General features: G+C 38.9%; 1 protein-coding gene across 1 annotated transcript in view; it reads left to right on the top strand.

Moving 5' to 3' along the window:
- RAB28 (RAB28, member RAS oncogene family) overlaps positions 1-22,982 on the top strand; it is a 175,809-nt gene that overhangs the window by 139,904 nt on the left and 12,923 nt on the right. Inside the window, exons 5-6 of the mRNA XM_075333507.1 lie at positions 17,962-18,065; positions 21,922-21,999. Coding sequence (XP_075189622.1) covers positions 17,962-18,065; positions 21,922-21,999 — 182 coding nt within the window. The remainder of the gene's footprint in view (positions 1-17,961; positions 18,066-21,921; positions 22,000-22,982) is intronic.

Below are 22,982 nucleotides of genomic sequence, written 5' to 3'. Positions count from 1 at the left end.
ATATATATATATATATATATATATATATATATATATATATATATATATATATATATATATATATATATATATATATATATATATATAAAAAATAGAAATTATATATAAATATATATATTATTATATTTTTTTTTCTTTTTTTTTAGTGTAGGTTAGTGTTATATATGGATATGTCTGCATGCCTTTTTTTTCGGACATATGGTCCACACTAGAACGAGTACACTATAGACTTTATTGGGTATGTGTACTATCCATGAAAATCAGAGATACAGCATATACAGGAGTCACAGACATGTGAATGAGGCCTGAAAATGAAATGTTGATGAACATGGTGGCTACGGTCTAAGGATCTGTTTGCACTTGACTCTGTAAGCCCAAGCTGACAATATGAATTAGGCACATAGCCTTGCAGGGGGTATAGACCCTAAAAAACCCCACACCTGTGTTGTTATCACAGTCTCCACTCAGCAGAAAGTGAAATTCAAATATGCGAATTGGGGTGCTGCGTCTACCCATGTTGTGGCCATATGGTGTACTGCACCGTTTTGCCCACTGATTTCGATGTCTCTCCTCCCTCACTGGTGATTTACTGGTCTGAGCTTTTTCGGTAGACTGTACTTGTTCCACGCTGTCAAGAACCGGTGGGTAAGGTAGGGATATGGAACACAAGTGCGCGGAACATTGCGCTGAACCTCTTGGCTACACCCTGGGTGCACCGAGCATCTAATTAACACATTTGATTAAACTTCTGTTTCTACATAATTGAGACCGACATTAAAGCTATTTTATAAGGGCTACATTCTCTACAAAGCTGTGTCCTTAGCTTATAATGTCAGTTTGGGCTGATGGAGTCCCTTTAACTGAGCCATTGATGGTATGACAGAACTGTTTTTTAACAGCGTCCAGAGATTAGTTTAGATCTATTGACCTATAATTTGGTCATTAGGTCTCCATTGAGGTCACAGTGTACTTGACGGCAATAGTAACACTTTGCAATACTGTAGTCAGTGAACACCATAGTGATGGGAACATTATATTATGATTATTTGTACTTTTTTTTTTTTTTACATCTTTAGTCTTCGATTATCCCGTTTTTAAGAGTTTTAAATATTTTTATATGATTTAGTTGTATTGCCATCTTTTCTTTTCTGTATGTTTTTTTCTTCTACCTTCAGATGAAACTTGACGACAACTAAACAACAATTTTTTTTTTTTCAATTACCGATTCCAAAATGTTCTCTGTTTTATAATGTCAAATTATATAGATATTGTTGATAATTACTTCTCTTTAATAACAATGATGGAATATATTAAAAAAGACCCATAATTATTAAATTGAAATAATGCATAAATAATGTCTAGCAAATGATGGAATTTATTAAAAAAGAAAAAAAAAGCAAAATAAAAAAAAATAGAAATCATGCATAAAAAAATGATTAGGAGAATATGGAATATATTCAAGAAAAAAAAGCAGAATAAAAAAATAGAAATCAAGCATAAAAATTGGTAATAGATAATGGAATATATTAAAAAAAAAAGCAGAACAAAAAAAAAAATAGAAATCATGCATAAAATCATAATTAGCAAATGATGGAATATATTAAAAAAGAAAAATAATCAGAACAAAAAAAAATAAAAATCATGCATAAAAAATGATAAAAAAATGGAATAAATTAAAAATAAAAAAGGAAAAAAAACAAATCTGAATAAAACAATTAGAAATCATGCATAAAAAAATGATTAGCAAATGATTAAATATATTAAAAAAGGACAAAAGCAGAACAAAAAAAAATGTGAAATCATGCATAAAAAAATAATTAAAAAAAATGGAATAAAAATAAAAAAGGAAAAAACAAATCTGAATAAAACAAAATTAGAAATCATGCATAAAAAAGATGGATATTAAAGAAAAAATTCAGAATAAAAGAAATCATGCATAAAAAATTATTAGCAAATGATTTAATATTAAAAAAGGAAAAAAGCAGAGCAAAAAAAAATTAGATATCATGCATAAAAAATGATAAAAAAATGGAATAAATTTAAAAAGGAAAAATAAAATCAGAATAAAACAAAATTAGAAATCATGCATAAAAAAATGATGGATATTAAAATAGAAAAAAATGAGAATAAAAAAATAGAAATGCATAAGAAATGATTAGCAAATTATTAAATATATTAAAAAAAAGAAAAAAGTAGAATAAAAAAAAATTAGAAATCATGCATAAAAACAATTAGCAAATGATGGAATATATTAAAGAAAAAAAAGCAGAATAAAAAATGTTGGAAATCATGCATAAAAATTATTCACATTTTTTTTTACATTTTATATTTAGGTACATGTTGCCATTTTTCATTATAAGATGTATATATGCGCTTTATAAACCCACATTTTTTAACATTATTATATATCTGTGAAAAATAACATAAGAATTGTTAATTGGCACAGCGATTTGCAAATTAATTCCAAATTTGAAAATAATTTTAAACTGATTTAATTTGTAACATTTTCAAAGTCTGATAAAAAAAAAACAAATCTAAAAAGGATTTAAACAGCTAAAATGTCACCATCTTCCCAGTAAATATCTAATTATTAGGACTCCTCAGAGACAAAATGCTGCACAAAGATTGTCGTAAAGAAATTGCTATATCCTTGGTCCTTCAAATTATGACCCCTGTGTATTTTTAGAAGAGAAAATATGTACATAATTTTAAGCACATGTAAATCAAATTAATAAATTATTAGTGCATTTTGCTTGTCATTTCTGTGTGGGCTAATCATGATAGGTCATTATTTAAGCATTATGTAATTTCACAAGTTGTATGAACAGCTGCAAGTACTTTTGCGGGTAGTGATTTGGTCCTACAAATCATAGCAGTATACACTCTGTTCCACAGCAGTGTTTTTATAACATTATTTTATTGCGAGTATAAAATGTATATAATTTTAGTTTAGCATACAAATAGGCTTTAAACACATGCACATGTGCTGGGGAGAGCGAGCGAGGCCGTGTATCCATATCGAGTCCAAGGTCTTGCTTTCATTAGTCTCCACATTTCGGATTTACTCATTTTATATCCTGCGGTAAGGTGGCCATGTAATGGTTGTAACTCCATTACCATTGATAGCGGCTAGATAGTAGACAAAATATCAAGTCCTGCCTTATCATCAGAATGTTACACGTTTTGACCATTTATGTGATCTAGTTATGAGATATATTTGGGAATTCGTCAAGCTGTACATGTAAATTCATGACACTCATTGAGAGTATTAAAAAAAAATATTCACATCATTAAAATTTTGTTATATATATATTTGACACGAGTAGTTATATTTCTATTATTCATTGTTTACAAATTATATTGTTTATAAAAATTATATATATATATATATATATTTTTATTACATACAAGTGACCACGCAATGTATAATCCATCAAAGAAAAACTCCCTTTGATAATTTGGTGACCTGTAGGTGTCCCTCCCACTCCTTGACCTGCACCGAGTGGAAAATTGGGGTATTTTTTTTTATTTTAGGTTCATGTTACAAAATGGCACAGCAGGTTGAACCCCTGACTGCCGCTCCATTCATTCTCTTTGCCGGAAAAAGTCAAGCCACCTAATAGGGTATGAATGGATCGGCTGGGCGCATGCACACTCCCACGCCATTCTAACTGAGATAAATTTTCCCTTTTCTCTTGAAAGGTCCAGGTTCCAGCGGTCCTATGATCCTTTTTGGATTAAGGCCCAGTCACACTAAACAACTTACCAGCGATCCCTATCAGGTTGTATCATTGTTGGGATCGCTGGTAAGTTGTTTAGTGTGACTGGGCCTTAACCCGATGTGTACTCCAGCTATGTGTGCAGGGAGCAGGGAGCCGGCACTGGCAGCGTGAGAGCGGCGGACGCTGGTAACGAAGATAAATATCGGGTAACCAAGGAAAGGGCTTCTTGGTTACCCGATGTTTACCGTGGTTACCAGCGTCCGCAGAAGCCGGCTCCCTGCTTACTGCACATTCAGTTGTTGCTCTGTCGCCGTCACACACAGCGATGTGCGCTTTACAGCGGGAGAGCATCAACTAAAAAATGGTCCAGGACATTCAGCAACAACCAATGACCTCACAGCAGGGGCTAGGTTGTTCCTGGATGTCACAGCAACATCGCTAGCAAGTTGTGCCTCAGCAGCGATGTTGCTAGCGATGTTGCTTAATGTGACGGTACCTTTACTGATATAAGAGAGCTTAATGAATAAACCCTGTTAAATAGTCAGTAAGGGTGAAATGCCACTATCTATAAAGCACACACACTCCGTGCCCACTAAATCCTTGAAAAAAAACCAAATATCTGATAAATGTCAGCTCCGGGTAATTAGCTTGTTATCCAAGTGAAACAAGAGAGTAGAAGTAAAATACATTGCCATACTCCCCCAGTTACACGCCGACGTCAGCTGATAGCTAATTCAAAAGTAATATTCCCTGCAACTCACGCTCAGGATTATGGTTGTGAGGTGCAGTGAATATTTATGCTCTTTAATAGCAGACACACGGGATTGCCATAGTCGATGCAGTAAGCCAGTAGCTGGGGTGATCAGTGTGTCCACTGCTAAAGATAATGAATATTCACTGCTCTCTACGCCCATAATCCCACCCACCTCTCAGCACTAGCTTCAGTATTTTTCTCCTACTTTATACTTTAAAAGCCATGTAACTTAAGATAACTCTATGTACCTCAATATCATGGTATAAAGGGGGCTTTACACGCAGTGTCATCACTAGCGATGTCGCTCGTGAAAGCACCCGTCCCCGTCGTTTGTGCGTCACTGGCAAATTGCTACTCGTGGCACACAATATCGCTAGGAGCCGTCACACGTACTTACCTTCCTAGCGACGTCGCTGTGGCCAGCGAACAGCCTCTTTTCTAAGGGGGACGGTTCGTGCGGCGTCACAGCGCATCACACGGCAGGGCGTCCAATAGTAGCTGAGGGGCGGAGAGCAGCCGCATGTAAGTCACGCCCACCTCGTTGCTGGAGGACGCAGGTACGGTGTTGTTCGTTGTTCCTGGGGTGTCAAATGTAGCAATGTGTGCTGCCTCAGGAACGACGAACAACCTCCTTCCAGAACAAGGAACGACATTTGGGAAATGGATGACGTGTCAACAATCAACGATTTGGTGAGTATTTTGCATCATTAGCGGTCGCTCGTACGTGTCACACGCAACGACGTCGCTTATGAGGCCGGATGTGCGTCACGAATTCCGTGACCCCAACAACATCTCGTTAGCGATGTCGTTGCGTGTAACGGGGCCTTAAGCCTTTTGGGGTCAAACTATTAAGTAAAAAAATAATTAGGACTTTATTCTGGACATCTGACCTATATAGTCCCCTCCCCTCCATTGCTTGGGGACTGTCTGAGTTCGATAAAATTTGAGACCTTTATAGGATTAATTGTGAGTTTAATGTAAATGGCGTGAGAGCCCATGTCCTTTTAAACCTTTATTGATGTTATTAACCCCTTCATGACCAGGGACGTAACGGTACGTCCTAAATCATGAAGTGAAATCACCGCCAGCTGCTATGGTGAGCCGGTGGTGATCCCCCCCACGTCAGCTGATTTGAATAGCTGACATGTGCGGCTATCAGGCACAGGTGGATCTGCAATCCACCTGCACCTGTTAACCCCTTAAATTGTGCTGTCACATTTAAAGCACGCGCCTTTCCCCACTGCCATCGGAGGTCCCCGTGACATGATCATGGGGAGCCAATGGTTGTCATGGTAGCACAGGGTCATGTCATGACTCCTGTCGCTAGCATGACTTAGTTCATGTTACAGCTGACAAAACGCTGGCTGTAACAGCAGTGCAGCATTTCTGCTGTTCAGAGCGATGCTGCTTTGATCAGAAGAAATGAATGAGCGATCAGACTGCTGATCCTTATAGCTCCCTAGAGGAACTAGTAAAATAAAAAAAGTTTAAAAAAATAGAAAAATCGTACAGTTCAAATCACCCCCCCCCCCTCATTTGCCACATTGAAAATTAAAGGGTTAAAAAATTAAAAAATATATGCATATTTTTTATCTCCATGTTCAGAAATGCCTGCGCTATAAAAATATAAAATCAAAGGCATAGCGGAAAAATTCCAAACTCCAAAATTACATTTTTTAGTCGTCGCAACTTTTGCGCAAAATGCAATAGCAGGCGATCAAAATATAGCATCTGCGCAAAAATGGCACAATTAAAAATGTCAGCTCAAGACGCAAAAAATAAGCCATCACTGAGCCCCATAGCCCGAAAAATGAGTACGCTACGGGTCACGGAAAATGATGCAAAAAGTACACCACTTTTATTGGACAAACTTCTGCATTTTTTTTACCCCTTTAGATAAAAGTAAACCTATACATGTTTGGTATCTACGAACTCCTACCTATCTGAGGCATCACACCCACACATCAGTTTTACCATAGTGAACATGGTGAATAAAATACCCCAAAAACAATCGTGCAGTTGCACTTTTTTTTTTTTTCTTTTTTTTTTGCTCTTTTCTAGTACACTGTATGGTAAAACTTATGGTTTAATTTTAAAAGTAGAACTTGTTCTGCAAAAAAACAAGCCCTCCTATGGCAAGATTGATGGCAAAATAAAAAAAGGTTACAGCTCTCTGAAGAATAATAGCAAAATAAAACAACAAAAACTGGAAAATCTCCCGGGGGTGAAGGGGTTAAGGTGTTTTTAACCTGTTCAGACAATACATTTGTTTCGTCCAACGCAGATTGTTTACATTCTATGATGTAGATGCCCCCATTTTGGAACATGTAAAGTTATCTTTTATTTTAGAACACTTTGTTTTATCTGAATTAAAACATTTTTTTGAGGGATCTTTTAATATAATAATAATGTTTTATTTCTATATCGCCAACATATTCCGCAGCGCTTTACAATTCAGAGGGGGCATGCACAGACAATTTGAGACAATACTAAAAAAAACAAACAAAATTAAGATACCAGGAGGAGTGAGGGCCCTGTCATAAGCTACAGTCTGAGGAAAATAGGGGAGGCACAAAAGGTCAATGGGAGGGGGGGGGAATGAGCATTGTTTACAGCAAAGACACCATACACATTATAGAAACCCCCCTTAGTTATTATTGATGGCTTCTTTTGTAGAATCTCTAATTGTTTACTTTCTCCTTCTTATTATTTTGTTCTCTGTATGTTATTGTGTGATGGCGGGATCCAACAGCCCGGAATTTCGAGCTTGGCTTTTTCTGAAACGTTGGGTCATGTATTGTAATATTAAGGACACTAATGACCACATTTGCTAATAAGTTATACTTATACAAATTATCAGTTTGTCGCTGCCCACTGATTTTCTTAAATAAAAGGGCATCCCTCCCCAGGTGGAGGATAGATACTTTTTAAGTGTTTGGTGTCTTGGTGCTCAAAACCCTCCTTAGACACAACTAAGATACAGGACATTAATGAGCGGTGGCAGCATTTGGATAATTTGGGCACATTTATCTGCCAGTCATTCAATTTGACTCTAAAGGTTTTGCTTATGTTTTCCTAAGCAAAGGTTAAGGAGAGAAAATGAATTAAGTAAAGCCAATGTGCCTGTAATTACCTGTCAATCACAGCCGCTTTGTAAGTGGTTCATGATTGCCGGCATCAAAAGGCAAATAGTTATTTCATTATGTTACCACTTTTGGGTCGGCCGGCTGGTATAGGAAAACTGCAGGCAAAGAAATAGAGTCTAGAATTTATTGTTTAGGGGGGTTTTCTTTGAGAATGTATATTTGTGTTTTATGTAATATATTACTATTTTGTGATTTTCATATAGAACTTTTTTTTTACTCCTTATTTTAGGGGAACATTGTAATCCAAAGAGCATTAGAAGTATTTCCTACAGAGATCAATTGAAAGCAGTAAAGCTCCAACTTATCAATATAGATTAGTTTGGAAGAAATATTTTTTGCCAGCTTCATGTAGCCATCTCCATTTTTTTATTTTAAAAAAACACACACACAAACACACACACACACACACACACACACACACTCAGACACACACAGACACACACACACACACACACACACACAGACACACACACACAGACACACACACACAGAGACACACAGACACACACACACACACGTAAATGTAATTTATTGGCTAATACTCATCTGTCAAGTTCTTAAAAATTCAGGTATTTGTTATATTTTTTGTGTGTGTGCGTGGATTGGAGTTAAGTTTAAAATATCTGCCTAACTTTATTGATAGTTAACTCAACATTTTCTTCTATTTTCTTGTAAATAAAAAACTGATTAGCTAACTGCAAATGATTTTGTCACAGCGTCGGCGCAGTTCGTGGGTCATCTGATCCCAACTTACAGCCTCAGAGACACACATGAGGCTGTTGAGTTCAGGCCAGGAGTAGAGATGAGCGGACCCGTGGAAGTTGGGTTTAGCGGGTTCAACTGGACTTTAGATAAAGTTCTGTTTGGGTCCCGGATTTGACCTGAACCCCCTATGGAAGTCACTGGGCAGTTTGGGTCTCCACCCACATGCAGGCAGCCATAAACAGATCAACCCTGGGGGGCGGGTGGGCAGGGTTTTTCCATTTTTTGTTTGGTGCACACTACATCCAATCATGTTGTTTTTACCCCCCAGTGTGAGCCGTCCAAACACTGCAAGCGGCTCGCACTGGGCTGAGCACTCGGTGTACCCGAGCACAGAGATGTATGGGCAGCACGGTGGCTCACTGGTTAGCACTGCAGTCTTGCAGCGCTGGGGTCCTCGGTTCAAATCCCACCAAGGACACCATCTGCAAGGAGTTTGTATGTTCTCCCAGGGTTTGCGTGGGTTTCCTACGGGTTCTCCGGTTTCCTCCCACAATTCAAAAATATACTGATAGGGACCTTAGATTGTGAGCCCCAATGGGGACAGTATTGCCAGTGTATGTAAAGCGCTGTGGAATTAATAGCGCTATATAAATGAATAAAATTATTATTATAATATATGTAAAGCATCCAAACTCTGTTTTTTGTAAAGTCTGTGTTTGGTATGAACACCAAACCTTGGATTCAATCTTCTCTAGTCAGTAAACCTGAGGCCTGTTTGGCTGTTGTGGTCCTGGTTCGAACCGTAAAAAACTAACTAATGATACTTATTTTTTTATCTATTTTATTTTTTAACACTAAATAATGTATGTGGTGCAGGACCTGTGGTGATATCACAATCATGTGACTGTAATGGGCGGAGGTCAGCAGAGAGATAATGGTGAAGGACCTGTGGTATAATCAATTGCAATGCGGAGCGCGTGACTAAGTTAAAAAAAAGAGTGCTGCCTGAACTTGAGTGACAGTGACTGATCTCAGCAAAAGTGCCATGTCTATGACTGAAACCTAACCGCATTCACCTAAGTATATAAAGTCTTTTTTTAAGATAAATACATGGGTTGTTTTTATTTTTATTTTAAAACGATGTTAGTTATGGATATTGCATAATTTAAAACACATTAGGGGTGATTTTAATATAAAAAATAAAAAAACTTGACAGGTTCCCTTTAAGAGCTGGAAGTACAAGCCTTATATCTTTTATAGCAGCCATAGTTAAAATTGCAAAATTTTATACTTCTTTTTTTTTTTTTTTTTTTTTTTTTTTTACAATAGTGACATGAAAAATAAAAAAAACTTTACATTTTCATATTATTCAGAAGTTAAATTCTTTCACTTTTTCACAAAATTTGCACCTTTCCTTCAAAATATCTTCTGTGAAAAAAAGAAAATTAACCAAGCCTTGCAAAATGTCATATAATTATTTTTTTTTTAACTGTAGTGACATGAAAAATGACAAAAATAAATCTAATAAATATTCATATTATTAATAAATTATTGCACTTTTTCAGAAAACTTGCACCGTTTCTTCAAAATATCTTGTGTAAAAAAAATATAAAATAACCGAGCCTTCCACTGAGTCTTTTATGAGGTTGTTTATGACACAAATCATTGCGGGACGTGTACTCTGTGCATATATGTCTAATGTTAATCCAGCTTGTTTTTAAAAGGAAAAATGATGTGCACAATTGTAATAATTCAGCTTTGTCTATTAGGAATGCCAATTATATTTGCCTTAACGTAAGCGTCTGCCTTTACAGCCAAAGATTTATTGTCCTTGCTGTATCTTATCTCAAACTTTTACTAATGGTTTCCATTCCACAGTTTAACAGTCCCCTATGGGATTACATCACATGATTTTTTTCTGATTATTTTATTTTTACTAATGGCTTAAAAACCAGCATTTTGGTAAAGTGTATTCATCGTTATTTCATAATCAATAGTACACAAGAAAATAAGGAACATTGTAATATATCGTATCAGATATTGTACGTATACCCTCTTTCACTTGTAAAGCGCCATGAAATAAATGGCGCTATAATAATTATTAATAATAATAAAAATCAGACAAATTAGCTTCTTTCTCTGCCAGATTTACCATCATTATCAAAATTCTCAACTCTGAGTTAAAACCTGTATTCAGTGAAGACTTTTCCATTACTGAGAGGAGATGGTGTGTTACTCATGAGAGTCTATGATGATGGGAAGAGCTAGATACAGAGGGAGGAGTATATGGGCATGTAGATTGATATATCTGATCCAATGTCTCATTCCAGAGAAATCCACTTTTTTCTTATATGTAAATGAACTGTAAAGATCTATGGGCCAGACATATATCTCCCTGAGAATCTGCCTCCAGAACTTATTTTAAATGAAAGGTGGCGTAAACCGTGTGAGATATGTAATGACTGACAGGGCCAAACACAGATCTACATAAGAATCTGCCTCTAGACCTTATTTTAAATGAAAGGCGTTGTAAACAGTGTGAGACATGTAATAACTGATAGGGCCAAACCTAGATCAACATGAAAATCTGCCTCTGAACCTTATTTTAAATGAAATGGGTCATTATCAGTATGAGACATGTAATAACTGGCAATCTGTTCTCCTGATTTCTCATATCTCACACTCTTAATGCCCCCTTTCATTTAAAATAGACTCTCGAGGAAGATTCTGAGGGAGATACTTTGTGAAGAGTCTAATGCGGGCTCTACACGCTACCATATCGTTAATGAATTCTCGTCGGGGTCACGTTGTTTGTGACGCACATCCGGCGTCATTAACGATATCGTAGCGTGTAACCGTTATGTGCGTCCGAAAACGATCGTAAAAGCGTCAAAAATCGTTTGCCACAAAGAGGTCGTCCTAAAACAAAAAATCGTTTACCTCTTATTAGCGATGTTGTTTCTCGTTCCTGCGGCACCACACATCGCTATGTGTGACACCGCAGGAGCGAGGTACATCTCCTTACCTGCCTCCACCGGCAATGCGGAAGGAAGAGGTGGGCGAGATGTTTACGTCCCGCTTATTTCCGCCCCTCCGACAGGTAAGTCCATGTGACGGGGGGGGGGGGGGTAAGTGAGGTTGTGCGCGAAGGGCAGCGATTTGCCCGTGCACACAACTGACAGGGGCGGGTACAATCGCTTGCGATCTCGCAGCGTGTAAAGCTCGCTTAAGTTGGGGGTACTATTGCAAGAAGTACTTAAAGAGAACCTGTCATCACGACTTAGCATAGCAAAGTTATGGCCATAATGACACTATTATTGTACTGATTGATTGGATACCTTTAATGACGAAATACACTTCCTGGTTATTGTTTAATCCACATTTGAAGATTGAGTGTAATAAGGTTTCGGTGTATTGGGGCGGAACTGTGGGTAGGGTCTTCTTCTATATCCTCACCCCTCCACATGCCTCTAGTGTCTGTATGTGCCTCTACTTCTTTTAAGTATGCGCTGGCACCATATTTACCATGGTCGGCACTTTGGCAGACTCCTTTCCTGGCGGTCTTTGGTAAAAGGACATTGTGGCAGCACATGCGCAGATTCATCTTCTGGCACTCTTCAGTAAAACAACTGCGGTGATGGCGCATGCGCAGATTGTGTTCTCGGCTTGTCATTCACATAAGCAGGCGGAAGGGCCGAGAGAGAGGCAAAGAGCAGACTTCAGTAAAACGACTGCGGTGATGGCGCATGCGCGGATTGTGTTCTAGGCTTGTCATTCAGATGAGCAGACACTGTAAGCAGGCGGAAGCGCCGAGAGAGAGGCAATGGTCAAACTTCAGTAAAATGACTGCGGTGATGGTGCATGCGCGGATTGTGTTCTCGACTTATTATTCAGATGAACAGACACCGGAAGCAGGCAGAGGGGCCAAGAGCAATCCAAATACTCTACCCACAGTCTTACCGGAAGGTTATTACACCCAAACTTCATCTATACCATCAAAAAGCTGTATCGGGAATTGGGTCAGTCTGTTTTATTATTGATTCCATTGCTCCACAAAGCATGCCATTGAGATTTGCCAGCTACTGAGGCTCCTGCTATAACATGGAATCTCAAATGTCCCATAATAGTTTTGGATATAATTTCACCCCAGTAACCGCGTCAGTCAATATATATACGCAAACTCTTAGTTAGAAAATGTCCGATCCGGTCAGTGCCTTTTTGTAGCATTGCCTCTATATTACCTGGTGCCTAGCTGTTACTAGGTGAATGCTGCCGTTCTTTAAGACGCTGAGCCCAGCATGTTGCAGTAAAGCCTTATTAGCTCGTTTACGCAGTAAAGTATGACTTTGGAATGACTTTGCAAGAACAACACACATCTCCTGAGTATACAAATTAAAGACCTCCAATATCATTTTTAAGTAAAAGTTTTTTTAAAATTTTTATGGAGTAAGTGAACATTTTAGTTGATAATCAAATGACACCATTATGCAGACTTACTAGATTTGCAAATTTACAGGTTTTTACAAGCCAGTTGGGTCCCTTCCTCAGGAAATCAGTTTAAGGTTTTTTTTTTTCTTCCTTGTATTTACTCAAAGAACTTGCTTGTCCTTAAATGCTTGTGAATATATTTGCCCTATAATTTGACAGCATTGAATCAACACCATTATAGAAACTGCAATGCAATAAAAAAGGGAAACTGTTCAGTGTAGCTTCCAGTCACCCCGGGATCAGATTTGGAGAAATTGGAATGTGTACAATAAAACCCGTACACTGCTCAAATGCTATGCCCTCTCCTATGAAACATGGCATTGTTTGTTGGGTTTGGCACACTTTCCAGTGGGTATTTTATAGTAAAAACTAAATAATATACCTCACACTTTAAATTATTCATTTTCTGTTTAAATACAACTTTTTTTCAAGCTTAGACTTATAGGATTAACATTTGCCCTTCGAAATAAAGTACGTCAACTGCTACAAGTGTTTCCAAAGAGCTTACACAGCATTTCCTACATTCTACCTATGTGTCGAATGCTAAATTTTCACAAAAATGGCATATCCATGAACTTGTTCTCACTGAGATTGTAATACTCTGTTAAAAGAAAGCATAATAATAATAAAATGAGTATCCTGAATGTAAAAAAAAATATGAAATGCTTTACAAATAATATTTGCATTTCATACATTTATGCCATACTAGCTGTAGTACCCGGGCATTGCCCGGGATAGTAACTGTCTTTGTCTCTCCATGTCGGTGTCTACCTGTTTGTGTCTGTCTCTGTCTGTCTGTCTTTCCCTGTCTGTCTCTGTCTTTCCCTGTCTGTCTCTCTTTCCCTGTCTGTCTCTGTCTTTCCCTGTCTGTCTCTGTCTTTCCCTGTCTGTCTCTCTTTCCCGGTCTGCCTTTCTTTCCCGGTCTGCCTTTCTTTCCCTGTCTGCCTTTCTTTCCCTGTCTGCCTTTCTTTCCCTGTCTGCCTTTCTTTCCCTGTCTGCCTTTCTTTCCCTGTCTGCCTTTCTTTCCCTGTCTGCCTTTCTTTCCCTTTCTGTCTTTTTCTGTCTCTCTCTGTCTGTCTCCCCACCGACATCTTATTACCTTACACATAAGCTTCTTATACTAACAATTTATTTTTTTTTCCTATAGCAACCAATTACAGATCCTGTTAATAAGCTGTAGCTCTTATCTCCATTGACTTTAATTTTGGAGAGTAATTGTAAAGCGCGGGGTTACATTTTCCTGTAAAAACATAGTCTATGACGTTCCCTGAGTCACATGAGGTGTCTGTGCAAAATTTCGTGATTGTAAATGCGATGGTGCAGATTCCTTTTAACGGATATACATACAGTGCAGACCAAAAGTTTGGACACACCTCAAGAGTTTTCTTTATTTTCATGACTCTGAAAATTGTAGATTCACATTGAAGGCATCAAAACTATGAATTAACACATGTGGAATGAAATACTTAACAAAAAAGTGTGAAACAACTGAAAATATGTCTTATATTCTAGGTTCTTCAAAGAAGCCACCTTTTGCTTTGATTACTGCTTTGCACAATCTTGGCATTCTCTTGATGAGCTTCAAGAGGTAGTCTCCGGAAATGGTTTTCACTGCACAGGTGTCCCCTGTCAGGTTTAATAAGTGGGATTTCTTGCCTTATAAATGGGGTTGGGACCATCAGTTGTGTTGTGCAGAAGTCTGGTGGATACACAGCTGATAGTCCTACTGAATAGACTGTTGGCTGCTTTTTTCTTGCCATAATACAAATTCTAAGTAAAGACAAATGAGTGGTCATCATTACTTTAAGAAATGAAGGTCAGTCAGTCCGAAAAATTGGGAAAACTTTGATGGTTTTTGCCACTGCACTTGGGGACACTTTCAAACGCTACAAAGAAGCTGGCTCACATGATGACCACCCCAGGAAAGGAATACCAAGAGTCACCTCTGCTGCGGAGGATAAGTTTATCTAAGTCACCAGCCTCAGAAATCGCAGATTAACAGCAGCTCAGATTAGAGACCAGGTCAATGCCACATAGAGTTCTAGCAGCAGACTCATCTATAGAACAACTGTTATGAGGAGACTTTGTGCAGCAGGCCTTCATGGTAAAATAGCTGCTAGGAAACCACTGCTAAGGACAGGCAACAAGCAGAAGAGACTTGTTTGGGCTAAAGAACACAAGGAATGGAAATTAGACCAGTGGAAATCTGTGCTTTGGTCTGATGAGTCCAAATTTGAGATGTTTGGATTCAACCACCGTGTCTTTGTGCGACGCAGAAAAGGTGAACGGATGGACTCTACATGCCTGCTTCCCACCGTGAAGCATGGAGGAGGAGGTGTGATGGTGCTTTGCTGGTGACACTGTTGGGTATTTATTCAAAATTGAAGGCATAATGAACCAGCATGGCTACCACAGCATCTTGTAGCGGCATGCTATTCCATCCATTTTGCAATTAGTTGGACCATCATTTATTTTTCAACAGGGCAATGACCCCAAACACACCTCCAGACTGTGTAAGGGCTATTTGACTAAGAAGGAGAGTGATGGGGTGCTATGCCAGATGACCTGGTCTCCACAGTCACCAGACCTGAACCCAATTGAGATGGTTTGGGGTGAGCTGAACTGCAGAGTGAAGGCAAAAGGGCCAACTAGTGCTAAGCATCTCTGGGAACTCCTTCAAGACTGTTGGAAGACCATTTCCGGTGACTACCTCTTGAAGCTCATCAAGAAAATGGCAAGAGTGTGCAAAGTAGTAATAAAAGCAAAAGGTGGCTACTTTTGAAGAACCTAGAATATAAGACATATTTTCAGTTGTTTCACACTTTTTTGTTAAGTATTTCATTCCACATGTGTTAATTGATAGTTTTGATGTCTTCAATGTGAATCTACAATTTTCAGAGTCATGAAAATAAAGAAAACTCTATGAATGAGATTGTGTGTCCAAACGTTTAGTCTGTACTGTATATATATACACACATACATACACTCGGCTTTATATATTGAATTTACAGATCCCACCTATTAATGGGGCTGTCCATTACTAGGATAACCACTTCTGTTTCCTCGTTCCCCCCCCAAGTGATGTCATGCGAGCCCTGTCTCCAATCAGCGCCAGTTTCTGTGTCCCCGCCTTCAGACCAAATGAGTTAATCAACATTAAGTGAGGGCAGGGTGTATCAGATTTCTTGTTCTTTAAGAAGTTTTACTATCATAGTAACATAGTAACATACATAGTAACATAGTTTGTAAGGCAGAAGGAAGATATTATGTCCATCTAGTTCAGCCTATTTTTAGTGCAGCTGTTCTGCAGTGTTGAACCAGGGGAAGGTAAAACCCACAGAGTAGGAGACAATTTTCTTCATAGGGAAAAATATTCTTTCATCAAAGGCAGGACTATAATGACAACATATACTGTACACAACTGTCAACACAGGATCCGCCATTCCTAATTAAAAGGGTTCTCCACTACTAGGACAAGCCATTCTGATTTCACATGTTTCCTCCGTGTAAAATAATAAAGCCTATACTCCTCTCCCGTACCGGTGCCGTTTCACGGTGTCCGAAATCGTGGTGCTGGGGTTCGCGTGGGGTTGTGACATCACGTGAGTTTCGGGTCCAGTCAGCGCCGGCTTCCTTCACTCGCCATATTTCAACCCCATCGAGCTGCATTTCACATACTTGAGATAAAACTTAAGGCAGAAAGACTAATAATAATAATAAGTTTTATTTCTATAGCGCCAACATATTCCGCAGCGCTTTACAATTAAGAGGGGACATGTACAGTCAATATGAGACAATAGAAAATAACAAAATTAAGATACCAGGAGGAGTGAAGGCCCTGCTCGTAAGCTTACAGTCTATGAGGCAATAGGGGAGGCACAAAAGGTGAATAGGGGGAGAAAAGCTTGTCATATATGGTCCAGCCAAGACCCGGAAACAAGCAACACCTGAAGTCAGCTGCAGTAAAGGCTGGAAGAGTATCACAAAGGAGGAAACCCAGTGTTTGGTGACGTCCATGGCTTCCAGACTTCAGGCATCCATTGCCTTCATAGGATTTTACACAAAATATTAAAAATAATCATTTCATTTATGGTAAAATTAATTTGTCCAATTACTTATCAGCCACTGAAATGAGGAGGCTTTGTATAAAATTGGCCCAAATCCTAAACGTGTCATAGGATATTTTTGTTCATCCACTTTAATTAACCCAGAAATCTTCACTTCTATTATATCCTAAGCTGTTTCATTTTGAATAAAAAATATTGGCATGCAGACCCCCAAATCACGAATATTCGGCACTGTCCAAATATTTCTGGACCCACCTGTATATGTGTGTACATGCTGAAGCCCTAGAAATACTAGAATTTAGAGAAACACAATATGTAAATATATCTGGAGGTTGCTACCGGATTATCTGCAGTGCCTATAGGAAGAGTCAAGTAGTCTGAGACACACCTCCTGTCTCATTGGTTCAGGCTACTGCTCTGTCCCTCCCCCTACAGTTCTGCTGCCTCTGATTGGCTCAGGACAGGGCTTAGCAGGAAGTCAGGGCACGGAGCACCTTATAATGTACGGTATAATAGATCTTACAAGATAGTCTGTAACTATTATGTATATCAACCGAGATCCCTTTTATTTGTAGTGATGATCGTAGAACCCTTCTGATCTACATCTGGCACGACGGTTCTGCAGCTAATCTAGTTTTAAATCCACATATATTTCTATTGCACCTGCTTCCACTTTTATTGCTTGGTCATTTAATTCATCACAAGTGAGGCCTTTTACTTACTGAGATTTACACATTTTATATGGCGACTGTCAATTTTGACCAACCATATAGCGCTGTTTTATTTTTCTTTGCTGCGTTCAGATCAAAGAGTTTAACATTGTGTCTCAAATGTATCAGACAGATGTACGGACCTACGTGTGAATAACCAGGAATGAACAGGATACTGTGTGTTTTTATGATGGTTAATGTATAAAACGGCTTGTTAATTTCCTGTTTTGGCCACGCATCAAAGTATCAAAATGTGGAATAATGTCGGAGGATTGACATAATTTATGGCTTTTCATTTCTCCTGTTTGTGTGCGTGTCCTATATGTGTACATGCTCTTCTCATGTTTATTCTGCATATTTATTTTGCAGTCGATTTGGAGCACATGCGAACAGTAAAAGCAGATAAACACCAGAGGTTTTGTCAAGAAAATGGACTTGGAAGCTTTTTTGTATCCGCAAAGACCGGAGATTCTGTAAGTGAAATATACATCTACATATGTAACATTGTACGTTTTCTAAATGGTAAGTAAAAGAAACAAACCTCTGCAATGTCTTAGTCACATATATTAAGTTTTTATTGAGCCCCAGAACCTAAGAAACTCAATTACTAGAAAGAACAGAAGCGCTTGGATGAGCACTATTCCCTATACCAGGGGTTCCCAGCCTTTCTATGACACTAGGTACGGGGAAGCACCAAGCGAGCAGCGAAAGGTCAGAAAGAAAGGGGGAGATGGGGACCCCTGACCAAACCTACTACTGGTCCCTGGGGTCCCTCACGACCCTAGATAGGTTCCGCACCTATGCACAGAGCCAGATACCTGACCCTTAGTATCCATGGTACTGGATCCTAAATAGGGAACGGGTGGGATGAGCTCTTCATCAACCCCACTAAACGCTAAAGGAGGACACACAGGGGGAAAAATGCATTTTGTACTTATCCACAGATGACTCAGGTAGAAGTTCAGCAATGATATCACAAATGAGTACAAGCCTCCTGCTTGCAACCAGAGCTTGTCTGAACTGAATAATATCACCAGCACCAGTCCAGGGAAGGGAGTATATAAGCACAAGGGGAATACTGATAATCAGCAGCTAGACAGACATTTAGCTCCCCTGGGTCCTAAAGGGGAATAGATGAAAATCCAGCAGGAAAGCTACCTGGTACAATGAATACTAACAGCAGGAACAACAGAAAGTCATGGAGCATTTTGCGCAGACAAACGCTGTGACCTTCTACTGCCAGAAACCACTTGACTGTCACCTGTGACAGTGTCTAACCTCAAGAGCCACATTCAATTTTCAGAGAATAGTGTGAGCCACATTTTATGCGGAAAAGTTATACTAGCCCCAACCAACCTGTATGCACTCACATACTTCTATTTTGATGGAAAATGAAGTTTCTGTAGACTCTACAGGTGCAGTCACACATTTGCAGTCACACGTCGTCTAACGTTTCCAGTCTCAAATGGCATGTCCAGTCTCACGTGGTGTCATACATTACCAGATGCACATGCCGTTATGCTTTTCCAGACGCCCAGGTCGTCCTCAATTTCCAGACGAGTATTATTATTATTATTATTATTATTATTATTATTACTATTATTTATTTATAGAGCACTATCGATTCCATGGTGCTGCACATGAGAAGGGGATACATACAAAATAGAGATATAAATTACAGTTAACAAACTAACAATGACAGACTAGTTTAGCGGGGAGAGGGACCTGCCATTGCCGGCTTACAGTCTACAGTATAGTAGGGAAGGAGACTGTAGATTGGGGAGTTTCGGCAGCTCCAGTGGGGGAGGGGTGACCGTGCTCTCATTGCAGGCTGTAAGCTTTCTTGAAGAGATGAGACTTCAAGTTTTGTCTGAAGGTTCCGAATGTGGCAGATAACACTGGTCAGCAATTTTTTTCCGCACGTTTTGCTTCTTTGAAACTTTGAGGTGATTATGATAAACCCATTAGAGCTAGCAAAAATATAATTTCTGATAGTCTCTATCACGTATACATTTTTAGAAACATGAGATTGTTTTACTACTTATGAAGCATTTAAATGTTAGGCTTTGTTTTGCCTAAGCCTACATCAAGTCTTCCAAAAGTATGTGGGACCAAGTTCAAACTTTTTGGACATAATTCCAAAATGCATGTTTGACATAAAGCCAGCAGTGTGCATCACCAGAAAAAACACCATACACACAATGAAGCATGGTGGAGGCAGTATTATGATGTGGGGCTGTTTAATGGCAGGTGGAACTGAGGCTTTAGTTAGGGTGGAGGGAATTATGAACAGTTCCAAATATCAGTCCATTTTACATCAAGACCTTCAGGCCTCTGCTAAAAAAACTGCTGAAGTTCAAGAGGAATTTCAACACAAGAACCCTCAGTATACCTTCAAATCTCTAGAAGAATGGCCTTAGACAGAAGAGCATCAAACCTTTGAATGGCCTAGCCAAAGCTCAGAGCTGAATCCTGTTGAAAATGATGTGACTGATCTAAAGAAGACACTGCACACAGGAGATGCACTTGCAATGAGTGGTCTAAGATTGCCAATTCTTGCTGATAGTCCTACTAAAAAAAAAAAAAAACAGAATGCTGCCATAAATTCAAAGGGTAATTTAGCAAAGTATTTAGTCTAATGGATTGTATGTTTAAACAATCACATTATTTTAGTTCTTTACTTGTCTTTTTCCACTCAAAGATTTCAGTTGTTAATCACTTTTCTAACGCTGGGGTCCTCGGTTCAAATCCTACTAAGGACAACATCTGCAAGAAGTTTGTGCATTCTCCCCATGTTTCCGTGAGTTTCTTCCGTGTTCTCCAATGTCCTCCCACACTCCAAATCAAAAAAGGTCCGTGGAGCCTCTGTTAGGAGTCTCGACACAGAAAATAGCCAGAAATCCCTCCGGGAAGGACCTAGCCAAGGAGTGGCTCTGTTTAGGAGACCACCATAACCACCATATTAAGTGGCCCTATTAGTCAATATACAACTCTTTGACAAGTTTAAAGATATGACAAGGGAAATACCAAGGCCAGGTATCCATCCACAGACAGCTGTTTCGGGGTATTGCCCCTCATCAGTGTGGAGTAGGATTCTGGCTAGGTGGGAGCAATGCTTAGTAGACTAGCAAGACAAAACAATCACTGATCTCGGGGAGACCAGCCAGAGAAAACATTGCCGGCAGCCAGCAAAGGTGCTCAACACAGTGAAATCCTAGGTGCATTGCCCCCTGGGAAGTATGCAAATCAAAAAAGGTCCGTGGAGCCTCTGTTAGGAGTCTCGACACAGAAAATAGCCAGATATCCCTCCGGGAAGGACCTAGCCAAGGAGTGGCTCTTTTTAGGAGACCACCATAACCACCCACACTCCAAAGACCTAGTGATAGGCAATATAGATTGTGAACCCCAATAGGGACAGTGACGATGGTGTCTGTAACGTGCTTGTAGAATTAATGGCGCTATATAAGTGAGTAAAATAAATATTATATTATGTGTGACATTAGAGGTGGGTAAAGTTCTGAAATTATTCTTCCTGGTCTGTTCTTCTTTTTTTTTTTTTTCTCTTTTTTTTTAACATGAGAAAAACCAAATTTTTTACGAGTTTGTAGACTTTTTATATCAATAAAGAATGTTATGATTTCAAGGATGAAGTAGTAATATACTCCAGTCTGGACACGGCATGGGTATTGGCCCATGGTTCTTAGCTATGGCGCTGCCCCCTTTGCTACACTGCAACTTGCAATTACTGTTTGACATGGAACCAATGGGGGCCGATCTGCCCCGCAATTGTCATCTTCATTCCTGTACTGTGATCGTGGATAAAGTTGAATGACTCGCGATTTACTCGGGTCAGTTTGCCAATTACTTAGCTACACCCGGCTTTCACCAACTCTTAATCCTAAGACCAAGCCAACATTTTCCGTACGCATTTGGTGCTTTTTAGGTCAGTCTTGAGTTCCGAGCAGGTGACAGATACTTGATACACATTTTCGTATTGTACACTCTGTTCTTTTCATTGCATTACTATAGTTAATTCCTTTTAGTCCTGACTTTGTGCGGATCGCTCTTTTCATTGTAAAACAATGAGACAAATGTTCGTTCCATGAAACAAATCTGGTAAATGTATTGGAATTCAATTGCTAAACATAACACTTTTCTGTATTAAAAAGACACCAATTTCAAAGCTGAAGTTATTTTAAGGGCCGTCGAGTCTAAATTCTGCGTTTACATCTCGTCAGTGTTTACAGTGCAGGAAAGGCTTGATTTATTTGAAAGTAACTGGAGGATGTCTGCTTTTAATCATTTAAACTCCCATTTTTCCCTTTGTAGGTTTTCCTTTGCTTTCAAAGAGTCGCTGCTGAAATCCTTGGTATCAAATTGAACAAGGCAGAGATTGAACAATCTCAGGTAATGATTGTCACCGATACAGTTTTTGACAATATATGAAAAAATAGCTTCTTTCCACAGTGAATTTCCTTTAAAGCTCCACTCCAGCATTTATTTTTATTGCAACGCTGGAGTGATGCTTTAAAGCGCACCAATCACTAGGATTTTCCTATATAACCTAAAGCCAGTGCTATACTGGCACTATCGGGCTGATTCTATACATACCTTTAGTTGTCAGCTAGGATGTATAGGTTTTAAAACAAAAGCAAGTAAAGTTTGTAACATGAGCAGCTTTTTGAATGAGAGAAGCTGACAATCAGCTGATAGCTGGGGTGGGTATTCATAGTGATTCCCTCCCTCCCGCCTGTCCGTTCTCCCCCTGTTACTTATACTAATTCTATTTATTGGCAGTTGTTTATTCCTGCCAAATTTGCCCTCAAATAGCGCTCTTTCCATTCTAAGCCCTGCTATGTGCCCAAACAGTAGTCTTCCATCACATATGAGGTATTGGTGTACTCAGGAGAAAGCGCACAAAAAATTGTATGGTTCATTTTCTCCTGTTACCTATCTGCAAATGAACAATTTGGGGCAAAAGCAATATGTCTGTGGGAAAAACGTATATTTTTCTTTTCACCGGTCAATGTTATAAAATTCTACGAAGCATATCTTGATTCAAGGTGCTCACCACACATCTTCAGCGGTGTAGTTTCCAAAATGGGGTCACTTTTGGCTACGCTCCACTGTTTAGGCACATCAGGGGTTGTGCAAATGCGACATAGCAACCGCTATCTATTTCAGTCAATTTTGCGCTCCAAAACTCGAATGGTGCTCCTTCCCTTCCGATCCCGGTCATGTGCCCAAACAGTAGTTTTCCCACCACTAATGGGATATTGGTGTACTCAGGAAAAATTGCACAACAAATTGTATGGTCCATTTTCTCCTGTCATCCTTGAGTAAATGCAAAATTTTGGGCTAAAGCAACAATTTTGTGCAAAAAAATAACA

The sequence above is a fragment of the Anomaloglossus baeobatrachus genome, chromosome 1, assembly GCF_048569485.1.
Source record: "Anomaloglossus baeobatrachus isolate aAnoBae1 chromosome 1, aAnoBae1.hap1, whole genome shotgun sequence".
NCBI lineage: Eukaryota > Metazoa > Chordata > Amphibia > Anura > Aromobatidae > Anomaloglossus > Anomaloglossus baeobatrachus.
Note: the sequence above shows the minus strand (reverse complement) of the source record. Positions and strands in the feature narration are given on the sequence as shown.